At 37.2% G+C, this 18,287-nt stretch overlaps 1 protein-coding gene across 8 annotated transcripts in view; it reads left to right on the top strand.

Moving 5' to 3' along the window:
* WDFY3 (WD repeat and FYVE domain containing 3) overlaps positions 1-18,287 on the top strand; it is a 263,913-nt gene that overhangs the window by 144,690 nt on the left and 100,936 nt on the right. For all 8 annotated transcript variants that reach the window (XM_064584729.1, XM_064584731.1, XM_064584732.1 and 5 more), the window contains 7 exons: positions 5,237-5,414; positions 6,207-6,421; positions 9,237-9,349; positions 11,579-11,810; positions 13,212-13,312; positions 13,454-13,672; positions 17,662-17,843. In XM_064584729.1, coding sequence (XP_064440799.1) covers positions 5,237-5,414; positions 6,207-6,421; positions 9,237-9,349; positions 11,579-11,810; positions 13,212-13,312; positions 13,454-13,672; positions 17,662-17,843 — 1,240 coding nt within the window. The remainder of the gene's footprint in view (positions 1-5,236; positions 5,415-6,206; positions 6,422-9,236; positions 9,350-11,578; positions 11,811-13,211; positions 13,313-13,453; positions 13,673-17,661; positions 17,844-18,287) is intronic.

The raw sequence follows: 18,287 nt of genomic DNA, 5'->3' as shown, positions 1-18,287 counted from the left end.
AAAAAAATGAATAAATAAAGCTACCCTAGCTCTTGTTTTCATTCGTTCTGTGTATATCTCTTTCTAAGCTCATCTAGTCTACCTTGTATATAAAGGTTATGAATATAAAGAACCAGCAGTTGATTGACAGGAGTACAATTAAGATCCATTTAAGATTCCATCTGCAACCTGTACTTAAAGTGTAGAGTTGGGACCAATAACCTTCCTTCCCCAGTTTTTCTCATAACCAAGTACAAGTCCTTCAGTCTTATATTAATGCATTCTTCTGTTGTGGCTTTCTAAAAATGAATCCTGAGGTTCAGCTATGTTATTGATTAATTTTATTTCTGTTCAGATTTTGAAATTTGAATATTAGTGGAATTATTGTATTAAAACTATTTGTTACAGGTCCTATATTTCAATATATTACAGTAGTATATTCATTAGATGGGTGGACTTTATATTTTCCTTTTTCTTTTATTTTTACACTAGGACTTAGAGCTCATTTTCTGACAAATCTTGAAATAGTTCAGAATAGTCTTAAACGAATTTAGTGTTCAGTATATTTGTATTTTAAAACTATTTTGTTTTTGTTTTTCTTAGAGCAGTTTTTAATACAAGAAACCATAAAATCATTTTGAGTTGATGTAGTGTATTTTTCTATTGCTAAAATGAATGCAGTAAAAGGTGTTCTTTGTGTTTGAAGATTCACGTGTGCTCACTATCCCACATACTGGATATTAGAAAAATAGTTTTAATTACTAAATAGTTTTAATTATTGAAAGTCACATTTATGATTCCATAAATTGTGAAGGTATAAAAATTGCTATGTTTAAAAACATTTAACCGGGGCGCCTGGGTGGCTCAGTCGTTAAGCGTCTGCCTTCGGCTCAGGTCATGATCCCAGGGTCCTGGGATCGAGCCCCGCATTGAGCTCCCTGCTCCGCGGGAAGCCTGCTTCTCCCTCTCCCACTCCCCCTGCTTGTGTTCCCTCTCTTGCTGTGTCTCTCTCTGTCAAATAAATAAATAAAATCCTTAAAAAAGAAAAAAAAATTTAACCATTTTTATATTAACCGAAAACTATAAAATATTGCAATAGAAATTCACAGGTTAAAAGAACACATGGAAAGAAAATCCATCAGAACTTATTATTTATTTAAATGATAATCTGACGAAAGGAAAATTTTATTCCATCTCATAGAGAGTTATTTAAGGGCTTAGATCAAAAACATTTTGTCATCGGGCGCCTGGGTGGCTCAGTTGGTTAAGCGACCGCCTTCGGCTCAGGTCATGATCCTGGAGTCCCGGGATCGAGTCCCGCATCGGGCTCCCGGCTCGGCAGGGAGTCTGCTTCTCCCTCTGACCCTCCTCCCTCTCATGCTCTCTGTCTCTCATTCTCTCTGTCTCAAATAAATAAATAAAATCTTTAAAAAAACAAAACAAAACAAAAAACATTTTGTCATCATTTGCATCAGAGCCACATGTAAGGGATGCCATATCTTTGACTTCAGGGGAAATGTCACTAACTCATTTTCTGTGGGAATTCCAATTAGGCTTTCAGGTTGGTTTTACCCCAAGGAGGTTCCCAATACTGTTCATAATAATAAGGTCAACGTTGACATTTTCAGGTTGCCATTCTGGTCAGGTTATGTACATTTTGCTCAGTGATAAGAATCATAAGCTATGATTATGATTTTTTCTATGATAAGAAAACCGTGTTTTTGTTTTCAAATGCAAATACCGTAACTTTTGAAATTAGAATATCTCTAGAGCATCTCAACAAATTACTTCATCTTTTTCTTGTGGCAAAACATGTTTCTATTGGCAAAAGGAGAAACCAACATTGTGTTAGTTTTTATGGCTTGTGGAGTGTTCAGACACAAGGAAGTTTTGAGTTTGTGATAGTTGTCTGGCACATAAAGTCCTGGAAATTCTTCTCTATTTTAAGAATTGGGGACAAAAACCTAGGAGGCCTTATTTTTGGAAAACTAAAACTCGTAACACTTTTCATTATTATTCATTATTCCAAGAGAATAATGGAACAGAATTATAGCTGAACAGTATTTGATCAGAGCTAGAGGAAGTGAAAACAAAATACAAAATAAAAACCAAGGCTCTCCAGAGTATATCTGCAGGGCAGAAAAAGATGGCAAGTACTAGGTATTGTTCAAACATGGTATCTGTTACTCAGGGCCTATACACACTTGATGGAAATTAAGGCAAAGCATAGTCAGAATTTAAATATCCAAGAATATATTCCCCAAAGAGGTAGGTAAGTCTTAAATATATATGAAAATTTAGATCGAAATATTAAGTAGCAATTTCTCTAAGTTTTAAAAGTAACTGCAACATAAAAGTTAAATTTTGAAATGTGGTCTTATCCAGTGTTTGTAAATGATTAGGTCTTGCTTGGGATTATTCATTTAATAAGCTTACTGTAATCTCTAAATTTAAAAAATGATAATACCTGCAGTGATACGTAAGTGACTTAGTAAGTATTAATAATATTATGTAATACCTGTTAAAATAGACCTAATTTTAGTTAATAAATACCATGCTTTAGATTTATGCAATGTTTGCAAAATTTTTCCAGTTTGAGATGAATGTAATTTTTATATCAGAATATTGTTATCTTATGGAAGATTAAAAGGTTTACTACTATAATAGCTGTATATTAATCAGTAAAGAGCTTGGTTTCCGAAGACATAAAGTCTCCTTCCTGGGTATATCCATAATTTAAGTTCAGTCTATATTAAATCTGGAAACTCAGAAATAATTTTGGAAAGCCTGTGGCTAAAATATACGAGTAGAATTGGATTTTTCTCCACATTGAGTTATTTTTTATGTGTAATGAAAAGCAGTTTTTATGAAATTTCTTAATGGTTGAGAATTCCTATTACACTATGATCTTTTTTTCTAGATGGGTCAAAATATTTCATAGAATAAAAGAAGCAACATAGGAAGAGGATACCTACTGGTAATAAGCATTTAACAATATAGCCCTGTAAGTTTAGAAATTAAATATTTCTGAACAAAAACAGCAAGAAAACCCAAATCAAAACAAAACAAAAAACCCAGAGTTGAAAAAATGAGTAGGTGGAGGACATGGTGACTTTAAATAAACTGGAAGAGCCCACATGCTTTTTTTATAAGTGAAGCTGAATACTTTCCTAGAATCTCTGTTAAAAAGAGAATGGTACTTAAAAAAAAAAAAAAAAAAAAAAAAGGCGGTGCCAACTCTTTGCTACAAAATCACTGACTTAAAGCATCTGTTTCCCAAGCTGCTCTTGTGCCAGAGAGCTGAAACTGCACTGCTCTCAGTGACAGAGCTCAACATTAGACAAATTATGCTGAACCCAAGTCATTGGAACAAAGAGCTCCCATAGGCTGAAGCCACAAGCATCTGTTTTCTAGTGCCAGGATACAAAATGTGCAAAACTCATGAATTGTAGAAGAATAGTATGAAATAGAAAGTGGAGATCATTGACGAGAAGAAATGTGCTATGTTCAGGATATAGCGAGGTTTTCTACCTCATAGAAGCTTATTATGTAAAATATGCCTTCTATGTTTTTAAAAAATTGTGGTGAATATTTTCAGCGGTAAGTGGGTAATGCAAAAGAATGTGACTGTAGTTCCAAATAAGCTAAAGGAAAACTTTCTTGATGCTTAACATTATTTCTTGTCAGGGAGCCAAGATTCTTAGCCAACCCTGACTGATTGACCCAGTTTGAGAGTAGGCCACTTAGATCTTGTTAGTCCTTGATTATGTTACCCATGGTTTAAGGAAAGGTTACAAACCGTAGGTAATTTCAAAAGAAAATCTTATCAAGGGGTGCCTGGGTGGCTCAGTCGGTTAAGCGTCTGATTCTTGATTTCGGCTCAGGTCATGATCCCAGGGTTGTGGGATCGAGCCCCGTGTCTGGCCCACACTGGGCATGGAGCCTGCTTGAAATTCTCTCTCTCTCCCTCTGCCCCTCCATCCTCTACCCTCTAAAAAAAAAAAAAAAAAGAAGGAAAGAAAAAAAAATCGAGGGATTGGATTTAATTTATACCCTCATCACATTATATCAGAACTTTTACCTTACCTAAAGTTTTGAATCACTGTGATTTTACCTGTTTGTTGCATCATCTGGTACAGGTGTCATTTTTTTTTCTTCCAGTTTTATTGAGATATAATTGGCATACAGCATTGTATACGTTAAATTACAGATAATGATTTGTCTTTTTTTTTAAGATTTTTATTTATTTATTTGACAGAGAGACAGCGAGAGAGGGAACACAAGCAGGGGGAGGTGGAGAGGGAGAAGCAGGCTTCCCGCAGAGCAGGGAGACCGACGCGGGGCTCGATCCCAGGACCTTGGGATCATGACCTGAGCCGAAGACAGACACCCAACGACTGAGCCACCCAGGCCCCCCCAGATACGATTTGTCTTACAAATGTTGTAAAATGATTACCACAATAAGTTCAGTTAGCATCCATCATCTTAGGGCGCCTGGGCGGCTGTCAGTTAATTGTCTGATTCTTGATTTCGGCTCAGATCATGATGTCAGGATATGGCATCAAGTCTGCATACCTGCTCAGCACAGAGTCTGCTTGAGATTCTGTCTCTCTCTTTCCCTTTGCCCCTCCCCCTTGCTTGCTTTCACATGTGCTCTCTCAAAAAAAAAAAAAAAAAATTCATGGGGCGCTTGGGTGACTCAGTTAAATAAGCATTTGCCTTCGGCTCGGGTCATGATCCCGGAGTCCCAGGATCAAGTCCCGCGTTGGGCTCCCTGCTTAGTGGGGAGCCTGCTTCTCCCTCTGCCTGCCACTCCCCCTGCTTGTGTGCTCGCTCGCTCGCTCTCTCTGACAAATAAAATCTTAAAAAAAATTTTTAAAAATCCATGATTTCATACAGATATAAGAAAAAAAATACTTTCCTTGTAATGAGAACTTTTAAGATCTACTCTCTTAGCAGCTTTCAAATATACCAGAGAGCAGTGTTAACTTTAGTCGTCATGCACCCTTCTTAAACGAAACAATCGAGATAACACATGGTAAAGACGTATCAGACTGTAGAAGAATTAATAGTTCAATCGTTTATACATGACTCACTAAGAATCTTTTATATCCCAGCCTTAAAGTGTTTTGTAACCCAACCTTGAATTGCAAAGATTTTTGCTTGTCAGTGGATAAAGGTAACAAAAGATGAAGAAATTGAACAGGAGGATTTGATTGGAATTTTATGCTAAATTACCCTTCTTTCTTTTTTACAGGCATGCATATCATTCTGTTTCAACTCCCCCTGTTTACCCTCCTAAAAATGTCACTGACCTGAAACTACATGTGACAACGACATCTCTCCAGAGTTCTGATGCCGTCATCATCCATCCTGGAGCCATGCTTGCTATGCTGGACCTGCTGGCCTCTGTTGGGTCAGTGACACAGCCAGAAGTAAGCTTGGACATGTTAGCTCCTCTCCATCTTTAATAAGTGAAGAGACATGAATATGACTGTATAATCAAGGAAGTGGGGCCCAGAAAGACAGACTGATAGGGAACCATTCTATATCACCTACTAAAGTAGGAAATGAAAAAATAGGTTTTTATTTGGGTCTTAACTTTCTTAATGCGATAGATATGTGTGTTTTAGAATACAGTTCATCTGTCACAAATGCATCCAAGACAGGTGCTAAAATAATTCTCTTTCTCCTTATAAATCCTGCTCAGTAGTGGAAATTATTAATAAATAGTACAGGAAGAAAAATGACTGAAGATACCACTTTGAGACTATTTATCTGTTCCGACTTGTAGCACTCAAGAGTTTGGGTGAATTGGAGCTTTGGTGATTAATTTGTTAAAATGGTGTATATGGCCTCTAAGGCCTAAAGGGTCACAAATGTAAATGATAGGCTTTCCTTTAAACCGGTGCTTTACCGATCATGTAAAAGACCTTGCATTCACTGTTTCAACAAAAATTAAAATACTATTCATTATATAGCCGTTTAATACAGAAGACTTAGAAGAGAGTGGAGTCCACTGGGTATGCTTCCAGCAAGATGAGGATAGGAAACGTTTGCCTAGCTCAGTTCTGGAGTGGCTGTGTCACTCCAGTCAGCTTCTGAACTCATCTGCAGGTCATCTGAAATGCGTAGAGAGCTCCTATTAAAAGGTGTGCTTCACATGGAGAGAACGCTCCCCTTTCTTACTAAGAATGCCCTGGTGGCATGGATTTCTTTAACTTTAGCATGCTCTGGACCTTCAACTCGCTGTGGCAACTATTTTACAATCCCTGGTGCACACGGAGAGAAACCAGCAGGTCATGTGTGAAGCGGGTCTCCACGCACGGCTGCTGCAGCGGTGTAGCGCGGCGCTGGCTGACGAGGAGCATGCACTGCACCCGCCCCTGCAGCGCATGTTTGAGCGGCTGGCCTCCCAGGCCCTGGAGCCCATGGTGCTGAGGTCAGTGTGTTCTCTTCTTCACAGCTGAGTAAGCCCCAGTGAGTAAGGGCAGTTCCTAGAGTCTCTTAAGAAAGACTTTTTAAATGCTTTTATTTTAAAATACTTAGAGATTTAGAGAAAGTTGTAAAGATAGATCAGAGAGGTTCTGTGTCCCCTTCACCCAGTTTTTTCCAGTGTTTACATCTTATGTAACAATAATACAACCTGAAAACTACTGATGTGTTACAATGTATCCTTGTATGCTATAGTTCCTGATATTTACCGCATGTGTAGATTTCACAATCAGGATGTCACAGAGATCGCCTAGTGCTGCTATTCCTTTATTGTCACATCCACTCCCCTAGCCGCCACCATTCCTAAACCCTGGAAACCATGAATCTGCTCCGTCGCCATAATTTTGTCACTTTGAGAATGTTATATAAAAGAAATCATATAGTATATGACCTTTGAAGATTGACTTTTTTTCACTTTCTGTAATGCCTCGGACATGCATCCAAATTGTTACGTTTCAGTAGTTTCTTTTGAATGCTGAGTAGAATTCTATGGTATGAATATACCTTCTACAGTTTAACCATTCAAGAAATATATATATTTAAATCTTGGTAATGCAAGAGAAACGGTCCTCTGTGTTTTAGGGATAAAACCCTTTATTTTTTTAAAGATTTGTTTGTTTATTAGAGAGAGAGAGTGCACGCTCAGGGGGAGGGGCAGAGGGAGAGGAAGAGAGAGAATCTTCAGCAGATTCCCTGCTGAGCGCAGAGCCTGACGTGAGGCAGGATCCCAGAACCCTGAGATCATGACCTGAGCTGAAACTATGAGTCGGCCGCTTAACCCAAGTGAGCCACCCAGGTGCTCCTAGGGATAAAACCCTTTAAAAAAAATACTTTCCTTGAGGAGCATCTGGGTGGCATCCAACTCTTGATTTTGGCTCAGGTCCTGGTCCCAGAGTTGTAAGATTGAGCCCTGCGTCAGGCTCCACACTGGGTGTGGAGCTTGCTTAAGATTCTCTTTCTCCTGTGGAAAGAGTCAAGATGTCCATCGACAGATGAATGGATAAAGAAGATGTGGTGTATATATATACAATGGAATATTATGCAGCCATCAAAAGGAATGAAACCTTGCCATTTGCACCGACGTGGATGGAACTGGAGGGTATTATGCTGAGCGAAAATAAGTCAGAGAAAGACATGTATCATATGACCTCACTGATATGAGGAATTCTTAATCTCAGGAAACAAACTGAGGGTTGCTGGAGTGGTCGGGGGGGGATGGATGGGGTGGTTGGGTGATAGACATTGGGGCGGGTATGTGCTATGGTGGGCACTGTGAATTGTGTAAGACTGTTGAATCACAGACCTGTACCTCTAAAACAAATAATACATTATATGTTAAAAAAAAAAAAAAAGAAGATAGCAGGAGGGGAAGAATGAAGGGGGGGAAATTGGAGGGGGAGACGAACCATGAGAGACTATGAACTCTGAGAAACAAACTGAGGGTTCTAGGGGGTGGGGGGATGGGTTAGCCTAGTGATGGGTATTAAGGAGGGCACGTTCTGCATGGAGCACTGGGTGTTATATGCAAACAACAAATCATGGAACACTACATCAAAAACTAATGATGTAATGTATGGTGATTAACATAACAATAATAAAAAAGATTCTCTTTCTCCCTTTGCCCCTCCATTCCCCCCCCACTTATTTATAAATAAATAAACAAATAAATAAATAAAAATCCTTTCCTTGAGATTACCTTGCCAAACAGATTTAATGTATAAGTCATCTTGTCCCTCCTTACAAAAATATACTCCTGTATCTCATCACTTTCAGATATAAGCAGCTCTTTTTATGAGATGATTTTCTTTTCTGCTGAAGTACTCCTCTCTTATATAGCTTTTGGGAACTTTCTTAGAAATGGTTGGCCTTTATTTGTGATTTATATTTTTTAACTGGCTCCAAATAATGGTAGATTAAGAATAAACCATGCGATAAACATTAAACAGTATTGTATCAGGCAGTGTGTACTAGGTCTTGACAATACCAAGATGAAAGAGACCATCCCTACCCACTTTGTCCATCACCTTATGGATATATTCAGAAACCTAAAATGTTGTAAATAGCATGGAGATTTTCCCCTGATTAATTTTGGTAATCTGCTTTAAAAGTAGAGAGAGTGAATGAGACAGAGAGATTATCTCATACTTAATACAATTATTTTATTAAATAGCTTATACTGTCTACTGAGGTAAACAGTAAGCAATGTAGACCAACTATTTGCACGTGCTCAGTTTTCACAGTGAATGAATTTTCAGAACAAAACGTCTCATGATAGAGTACAGATACCAGAGTTGTTGATGAGCCATAGGCTGTAAGGTTATAAACTAATCATATATTGTACTCTACGTGAAAAACTGGCAAAGGGTACCTAACTTAAAATTTTTTTTTCTGCTATAGGGAGCTGAAAATTCAGAGAAGTATTCTTTTTTTTTCCCCCTTTTACATGATGCCATAAATGACTGGATATGAAGGACTCCTATTTGTGTAACTCCTAGACAATTCAATTTTTGTACATCACGTTTTAAAAGAAAATGCTCCCCAATTTCATTTTTTAGTCCTTCACAATATTCTGTTCTCTTTTCAGTGCTAGGTAATTCAAATATAAAATTAACATTGTATTATTATTTTATAATAACCGTTTCAATTGCTTTTGTATTTTTAAGTCGTCTGTTATAATTCATGAGACCCTATATTTTGTGTGTTTGGTTTATGAGTTCTATAATGTTCCCAATCAAGGAATAACTGCTTTGTGTCTTCTTCAGGGAGTTTTTGCGTTTGGCAAGTCCATTAAATTGTGGTGCCTGGGACAAAAAACTGCTGAAACAATATAGGGTCCACAAACCAAGTTCACTGAGTTATGAGCCAGAGATGAGAAGTAAGTTGACCTTTCAAATTCCCTTTTTTGGTTATTGTGTATATGAAAATCACGTAGGGGATGAATATTATTTCAAGAAGTTTTACTGTGAAAGAAAGGAAAGGGATTGTCATTATTTAAATGAGGAAACATAAAATCTGGTTGGCCGACTGAAGAAGAGAGCCAATGGGGGTGGGAAATCACTGATATAAGCAGGATCCACAGGAGATGAGAATTACGTGCGGAGTAACACTTGGCGTGGAAGGGGCGATATCTCTTAGAGGATTCGTTATTTCTTTGCCTTCCTCAAGTCGCCTTTGCTGCCTGAACTAGAGTGGTTAACAGGCCTTGGGCTTGCAGGACAGCTGCTGCAGGAGGACGTGGAGGACAGGAGATTAAAAATACTGATAAAAGTAGATGAAGAGCTACACCGAGAAGGACAGGCTGGAAAGGAAAAGAAGTGAAACCAAGCAGCTAGTGATAGGCCGGGAGAAAAGGGATAGGTCCCTGGACTGGAGAATAGTGGCTAGGCCAGAAAGCAAATATGGTGAGAGAAAAGGAGGAATGGGGGTGGGGAGAAGAATGGCAATCCAGACTGGAGCAGGGAAACACGTGGAAGGAAGGACCATGCCCAGATCGTGGCTCTGGGGTGAGGTAGAGTGAAAGATGATCCTAGAGCTCGAAGTGAGGTGTTGGATGGGTGGCTCATGTGGACCTGGACACCCCCCAGGACGCTGGCAAGCACTAGTACAGAGAGGACCGAGAAGGACCTGCCAGTAGCAACAGAGGGCCCTCTCTTAGACACAGGTATGTGGTAACGTTGCTGAGAGGAGCCCCGAAGAGCAGTTTGCGCATCAGGCTGCTGGGATGATGCCTGACGACTGGCAGAGAGCATGGGCACTGCCTACCAGTCTGGCAGGGACCCCTGAGAGGCGACGGGCTCCGTCCAAGCTGTGGACAAGCACGCCCTCAGGAGAGAGCTGCGTGGCACTGGACCTCCTGCTAGTGCGAATTCTCTGGTTTTGTTGGGGTTTTTTTCTTTACACTTCGTTTTGTGTAATTGTGAGCCATAGTGATAGGCATTTGTTTTGATGGATTGAATTCACCCTTACTAGCAAAGCAGGAAAGAATAAAACTTAGAAAAGTAGAACGGCTGCCCTGAAAGGATGTAGTGATCGTGTCGTGCATCTCCTTGTTCTTTCAGGTGAGAATCCAAAAGGTTAAGCAACCTCCATCTGTTCTTTCCGTCTTAGTTTTTTCTCCTGCGAATTATCATCAGTGATTAGTGAATACTATGTTTTGGAAACTAAGATCTTTTGAGTTCCAGTACAGTTTTACTGGAAAACAAAGTATTGCAGTTCTTCATATCTGTTAGTATACCTCCCCTAGATGTCTATATTCTTTTGTTATTGTTGATTTTGTACTTAACACAGTTCCTTAGAATTGGATTGTGATTTCCTTTGCAAAGAAGAGAAACAAAAATAGTTCCTTTCTCTAAGAGAAGATCGAAATGTTTTTATGGTTGCCTGAATGCATAGGACATTTAAGAGAGAAAACAATTATATATTTATGTAGTTTATCTCGAGAGGGGATATTTTCTCCATTCTTTACATTTGTAATGTATTCCTGAAAAATAGACCAGTTTAAAATTTGTCTTTTTTTTCTTGAAATTATTACCATTTACATGCATATAGGAATTTTTTAATTCAAGTACTTTGGTGATTACATATTTAATTATAATAACTGTAAGGGAAAAGTTAAAAGTAAGGAGAAAATGGAAGAGAAGCAAGTATTTGCTATTTATCTGATTATTTTTATGATAAAGGTGACCTGTTTCTTTCTAATTCTTCTAGAATATTTTGCTTTCTTCTCAGAGATAATAAATAATTTTGTGAAAAGTATAATCTGGCTTTTTAGAAACATCATTATCTATAATTTATGATTAAATTACATTGTAACTGTGGCTTGGAAAGTGGTTACTTGTGATTCTTATTATTTGTACCCTGTAGTAGCCAACATTTCTGCAATGTGTTTATGACTTTAGTTATAAGTAAAAAAGAAAACACATGCTATTTAAGTTTAAAAATGAACATAAAGTACATTAAAACTGGATAATAGCTTTAGGGTTTAATCATAAAATTATATATTAAAACTCAAGGGTGGTATTTAAAAGTAAGTCTGCTTTGCATAAAGTCATTATTTTAGAAATCTACATGATATTTTTCCCAAGAGCTTTTCTTTGACTTACAGGTGGTATGATCACATCTATGGAAGGTCTGGGTTCTGATAATGTTTTCAGCTTACATGAAGATAACCATTATCGGATAAGCAAGAGCCTGGTAAAATCTGCAGAAGGAAGTACTGTACCTCTAACTAGGGTGAAGTGTCTGGTCTCCATGACAACCCCACATGACATCAGACTTCATGGGTCATCAGTTACTCCAGCTTTTGTTGAATTTGACACATCCCTTGAAGGGTTTGGGTAAGGAATTTGTAAGGTAGCCAAGCCTTATTATATGATTTTATGCCTCCTACTTGCCTTTGACAAATAGATCTTTGGTTTTAAATATACTTTGTTAAGATATACTATATATTCTGAAATGATTGAGTTCTTTGAGCATGTTAATTTAAGGGTTTTAGATTTAATTTGAAATTATTATATTAAATAAGTTGCTATGTTATAGGAGTCTGGAATCTTAAGACCCATGGTCCAAATTTTTTTTGTAATTTTATTTTATTTTTTGGCAAATAAAGTTTCATTTTAACACAGCCACACTCAATTATGTATGTGTTGTCTGTGGCTGCTTTCGTGCTAGAATGGCAAAGTTGAGTAGTCATGACAGAGACTCTGGTCTGCAAAGAGTGAAATATTTATGGTTTGGCCCTCTCAGAAAATGTTTGCCACCTCTGATTTAGTACAATAAATTTATAGATAACATGCAAATTAAAATTAGATTTAAAAATTGTTGGGTTTACTCATCATCATCCTTCCCCCCGAAATTACCTAACTTAGTACCTTAGTACCATATACATTATAAATACTGGGTGACTGTCACATCAAATGAGTAAATAATTACAAGTGGCAGAAAATGCTATAGAAGCAGAAGCAACAATAAATCTATAGAGAGGGCGCCTGGGTGGCTCAGATGGTTAAGCGTCTGCCTTCGGCTCAGGTCATGATCTCAGGGTCCTGGGATCAAGTCCCGCATCGGGCTCCCTGCTCCTTGGGAGCCTCCTTCTCCCTCTGCCTTTCTCTCTTGCTCTGTCTCTCATGAATTAAAAAAAAAAAAAAAAAAAATCTTAATAAATAAATAAATAAATCTATAGAGAATCTAGAAGAATTTATAAAATCCACTAGCCTCAAAATGGACAGAAATGCTAATACTATAGATCTATGTCTACACTGGTTGTCTGTGAGATTCTCATACATCAGTCTAAATCTGTAAATTGTATTTTAAGAACATTGTCATGTGGTATTACTGAATGGTGGATTAAAACATATTATGGAATAGTCAGAACTCATCAGCACAGAGGAAAACAGCTCACTGGAAAGGGGCCCAACGGAATTTTTCTGCAGTGATGAGATGTTCCAGTGTCTTGAACAGGGTTATACATTGGTGCATTTTACCATATGCGGCCTATACTTTGATTTTTAAAAAGATTTAAAATAAAAATTATGCCACTGGAGATTTTTAAAGTATATCTCTCTGCACTCTTACATAATTACAAGAAGGGAAGGACTTTGTTAGGCACTCAGGTTTATTCCATGATCTCTTTGCTCTAGTTACCCATAAATGATGGCAGTTTATTCCACAATGGTAAGTGCGTAGTGGCAGAAGAAAACAGTTGATCTCTAATGTGTACATTGTCTTTTCTCTGATAGCTGCCTGTTTCTGCCCAGTCTGGCCCCTCATAATGCTCCTACAAACAATGCCGTCACAACAGGTCTTACCGATGGGGCCGTGGTCAGTGGCATTGGTTCTGGTAAATAGTAACTTTCTTTGCTCATGAGATTCTTTCTTTTTTAGTAGATTATATTTTATTTAGAGTTTATTGCCTTCTTTTTTAAATGTAAATATTAGTCCACACAACTCTTTCATTGTTACTTTTCAATTTTTATTTTAGGTGAAAGATTCTTCCCTCCTCCATCTGGCTTAAGCTACTCTAGCTGGTTCTGTATTGAACATTTTAGTTCTCCTCCAAATAACCACCCTGTCAGACTTCTTACTGTTGTGCGCCGAGCAAATTCTTCTGAGCAGCATCATGTGTGCCTTGCCATCGTTCTGTCAGCAAAAGACCGATCTCTGATTGTTTCCACCAAAGAGGAACTACTCCAAAACTATGGTCAGTATCTGTTTCTTTTTGCTTCTTGTGATAATTAAAAGTATTAAGTTTCACTATAATAGTCATCCTTAAAGTCCAGCTGGTAATTCTTTTCCAATTTAAATTATTTTAGAATAGAACAGGTTATGAAATGTTGAATATTGTTTACCAGTGAATTTTAAGGCACTTTCAAAAGAGACTTAGATAGAAAACAATGGAAAGAATTCCTAAAATAAGGATTCATTTCTACTTGCCAAGAAATCACAGCTTTTGCTAGGAAAGCAGATTGCTTGTTTGATATATTTTAGTAAGGATTTTCATTGGCCACGAATTCTTCTTAACTAATGAATATTCATCGAGCACCTGCCTACCATATGTGCCACTCTGTGCTAGACACAATAACATATTAATTACTTTATCCATCACTTACCTTCAAGGCTTAATACATACCATTTAATAATCTTAATTTCCTAATTCTCTCCAACATGCCATAATGTTACATTGCTATCCAGTAGAGAGGTTCAAACATAAGACATTCGTGAGGATCTTCCTAAATGATGTGAATAACATAAAATATAAATCTCAGTTTACTGAATGTTCTTTGCTCTGAATATAAGCATTTGTAACATAAATACACCTCTTCTTTATTGTCTTCTAAATTTATCTTTTAACTGACCAAATAATACCACGTATTGCTTCACATGTGGTTAGTATTCAAATATTAATTTGAATGTTAGCTCAGTTAGATTGTAAGGCCTCTTTTCTTAGTATTCTTTATGACTAGGACAGAGTAAGCAGTATAACTGCTTTAAAATTCTTCCTAGGACACTCCCTTTGATCCTGTTGATGTTTTCCTCCTAATCAAACTGGTCTTCAGTCTTGCCGTTTGGGAGACCCACTCATTCTTGCCCTACATCTCTGACCTCTCTTTTTCAACTTCCTTCAACAGCTTTCTTTTCCACCCAGGGTTTCATCTTTAGTCGTTGTATTCAAACTTCTCTTCGTGAGGAAAAAAAAACAACCTATCTTTGTTAGCTTTAGGTCTTTTTAATCCCAGGGATTCCAAAATTAAATTTTTTTTTTGTTTTTCTGTGTCCCATGCTTTCTCCTCATATTTTAAATGCAAATTAGACATCTTCATATGAATAGTCTTTCTGTAAACAACTCAAACTATAATGTTTCTTCTTTATAAAACCTGCATCTCTTTCTCTTTAACTGTCTTGGTAAATGACACCCCCACCACCAGTCAGCCTAGCTAAAAACCTCAAGTCTACCCTGATAATACCACCCCTTCCACTAAATCTTACTGAACTATGCTTCCTTCATATTTCTTGAATCTTCCCTTCCTCTTATGCCCACTGTCATAGATATTATTCAGTTTTATCACCGATCTGGACTTCCAAGATTTTAACTCTTTGTTTTTGTCTTTGTCTAGACAAAGAAAGAAGTAGAACTATATGCTCCTACACACGATCTGATTTATTACCTTGGTAATCTGGGCAGCTCTGCTACTTAAAACACTTAACATATAATGTAAAAGTATGAATGAATGAATGAATGAATGAATGAGAAGAAAAGGAAAATAAATATGGATGGCTTGAAAGGGAAATAACGAGAAAAGTGAATAATAATGGAGAGGAAAAAGGATAGAATTTAATGGAAAAGTTAAAGAATGGATCTAGGGATACTTCATTAAACTAGGAAAATGTTTTCTAATAACTATCATTTTCATGAAATGTAATTTATAAGACTACTGTAATCCATATATCACTATGAATTACAGTAACAGATACATTAGTTATAGATGATGTTACTACTACAAGGATCCATCCTCTGAATAGCTGCAGCCCTTTAAGACACGTAGCTAATTAAGAGTTGTCCGAAACCAGTTGGCTCACCAAGATATCCTGACATACCACTGAATGCTGGATATGGCTTAGTCTCAGCCTGAGTCAGAATGTGAAACTCCCAGAAAATTTTTGTAGGTAAAATCTTCTACAGTTCTGGAGAAGATTCAGTCTATGAACAGGAAAGGGAAGAGTTCCTAGTTTTGCCCATACTTTTGATCTTTTCTTTCACATCCTTTGGTCCATGCACTAGACCTTTCAAAGCTGTTTGACCCTGCTTTTCACCTAGTTTCTTCAGTTCTGTTCCTATATTAGGTCACCAATTGATAAGATTCTGTATTTCTTAACTCATCAATAGATGTATATTTTGTATTATCATTTTAAAATCTTGGCATTTCAGTATATGTTGATACTTTAAGATTCGAAAAATATATGTTAGTATTTTATTTGTAATTCTTTCTTCATATAATTTAAACTTTTAACTTTTAGTGTATTTACTTGTATGTGCTTATCCTGGAAAATGGTGGGTCTGCTTTAAGTTACATGGTTACAGATTAGCTCTGGTAAAAAATTTTTGGGGGGTGGGTGGGTGGAGGAATTTTTAACATCTGGATATATACACTGTTATACATTCACCCTTCTTGAATGTTTAGAAAAGTTAAATTAATTTTTAATTAGCTTAACATTAAGATTGAATTAATATTTTTTTAAAAGATTTTATTTATTTGACAGAGAGTAGGGAGAACAGGAACACAAGCAGTGGGAGAGGGAGAAGCAGGCTTCCCGCCAATCAGGGAGCCCCATGTGGGGCTCCGTCCCAGGACCCTGGGATCATGACCTGAGCCAAAGGCAGATGCTTAATGACTGAGCCACCCAGGCGCCTCTGAATTAATATTGACCCATTATTTCCTAGCATGATCAGGCAACATACTGGGTAGCAGAGAGAAGCCAGATGAGAGTCAGGAAGTGATTGCAGAATGTTAGGAAACAATCAGAGTTGTCTGGTGAAACAGGAAACTTGAACCAGAACACCTTTCCGTGTAGCCACTGTGGAAAACAGTATAAAGTTTCCTCAAAAAACTTAAAAATAAAATTACTATATGATCCGGTAATTCCACTACTGAGTTATTTATGAAAAGAACACAAAAACATTATTTCAAATGATATATGCACCCCTATGTTTATTGCAGCATTATTTACAATAGCCAAGATATGGAAGCAACCCAGGTGTCCATCAATAGATGAATGGGTAAAAAAGAGGTGGTATATGTGTATATACAATGGAATATTACCAGTAGAAAAGAATGATATCTTGCCATTTGCAACAATATGGTTGGAACTAGAGGGCATTATGCTAAGTGAAATGAGTCAGCCAGAGAAAGACAAATACCATATGATTTCCTTCATATGTGGAACTTCAGAAACAAAACAAAAGAAGCAAAGGGGGAAAAAGAGAGAAAGAGAGACAAACCAAGAAACAGGTTCTTAACTATAGAGAACAAACTGATGGTTACCAGAGGGGAGGTGGGTGGGGGCATGGCTGAAATAGGTAAGGGGGATTAAGAGTATACTTATCATGATGAGCACTGAGTAATGTACAGAATTGTTGAGTCTCACTCTTTTGTACACCTGAAACTAATATAACAAACCTTTCCATTCCATAAATCACCCCCTTACTACCAGCTATCATCAGGCAAGGGTCAGGGCAGTACAGCCACAAACTGAGAACATATAGTTGGCTCTTTGTGTCCTTGAAGAGAGCATATAGCAAGAGTAAAATTTTTAATTTTCTAACCAATTTTCTAACCAGTTTGATTACAATGCTGTAATCAAATGCATGGCAAATGAGAATTTCAAAAGAGCTTTCATAACAGATCATGACATATAATAACTAGTCTCTTTTTGTTATCTCTTGTAACTTTATTGTCTATTTATTTTGTATTTGATCAACTATTATAATTTTATTTGATTATAACTATATATTGAGCAGAAGAAAGCAAAATACATTCCAGGTTTTACTTCTTGCTACAGATAAAGTTATTGAATGAATAGGGCATTTTCATTTAAATCATCATTATTATTTTAACATAAAGTCAAGATCTAGATATGAATAATTGTTAGAATGAGGATGTTGAGTTTTTTCTTTCTGCGCTTTTATTTTAGTTGATGATTTTAGTGAAGAATCCTCTTTTTATGAGATTCTGCCATGCTGTGCCCGCTTTCGATGTGGAGAACTTATAATTGAGGGACAGTGGCATCATCTGGTTTTGGTGATGAGCAAAGGCATGCTGAAAAACAGTACTGCAGCCCTCTATATTGATGGACAGCTTGTTAACACTGTGAAGGTAAGCATACTTGTGCTTGGAAGTCTTAACCTGCTTTACAAGAGAGTTGGGGGTGGGGGCGGGGGGGTGTTGGCAGGGGTATATTTTAAATTGCTGTCTTAATTTCAAATTGACCCTTATTACCCATTTGAAAAATATGTTTAAGAGTCATGTGGCTGGCTAATTCCTATCACTTGATTAGAGAAGAGAAAGAAGGGGTTACAGAGTACTAAAGAAGTTAGTGAATATGTCAGCGCTTGAGCCAGTTTGCTAAGTGATTTTTCACAACAGAAAAACCAGTTGAAAGATGCCTAAATAATCTATGAGCACACTCTTTTGTCACTTCATTATTGTTACGCATTCCAGTAGACTCTATATTCCTTTGGAGCTGGAATTGTTTTTATTCATCCAAATTTGTTTTTAGATCACCCAGTTAGTCCCTGATAATAATAGTAGGTGTTCCCT

Source organism: Mirounga angustirostris, unplaced genomic scaffold (assembly GCF_029215605.1).
Source record: "Mirounga angustirostris isolate CCGP_5_RB_7025 unplaced genomic scaffold, mMirAng1.0.hap1 SCAF_2, whole genome shotgun sequence".
Lineage (NCBI taxonomy): Eukaryota > Metazoa > Chordata > Mammalia > Carnivora > Phocidae > Mirounga > Mirounga angustirostris.
This window is presented reverse-complemented; position numbering and strand designations above follow the sequence as displayed.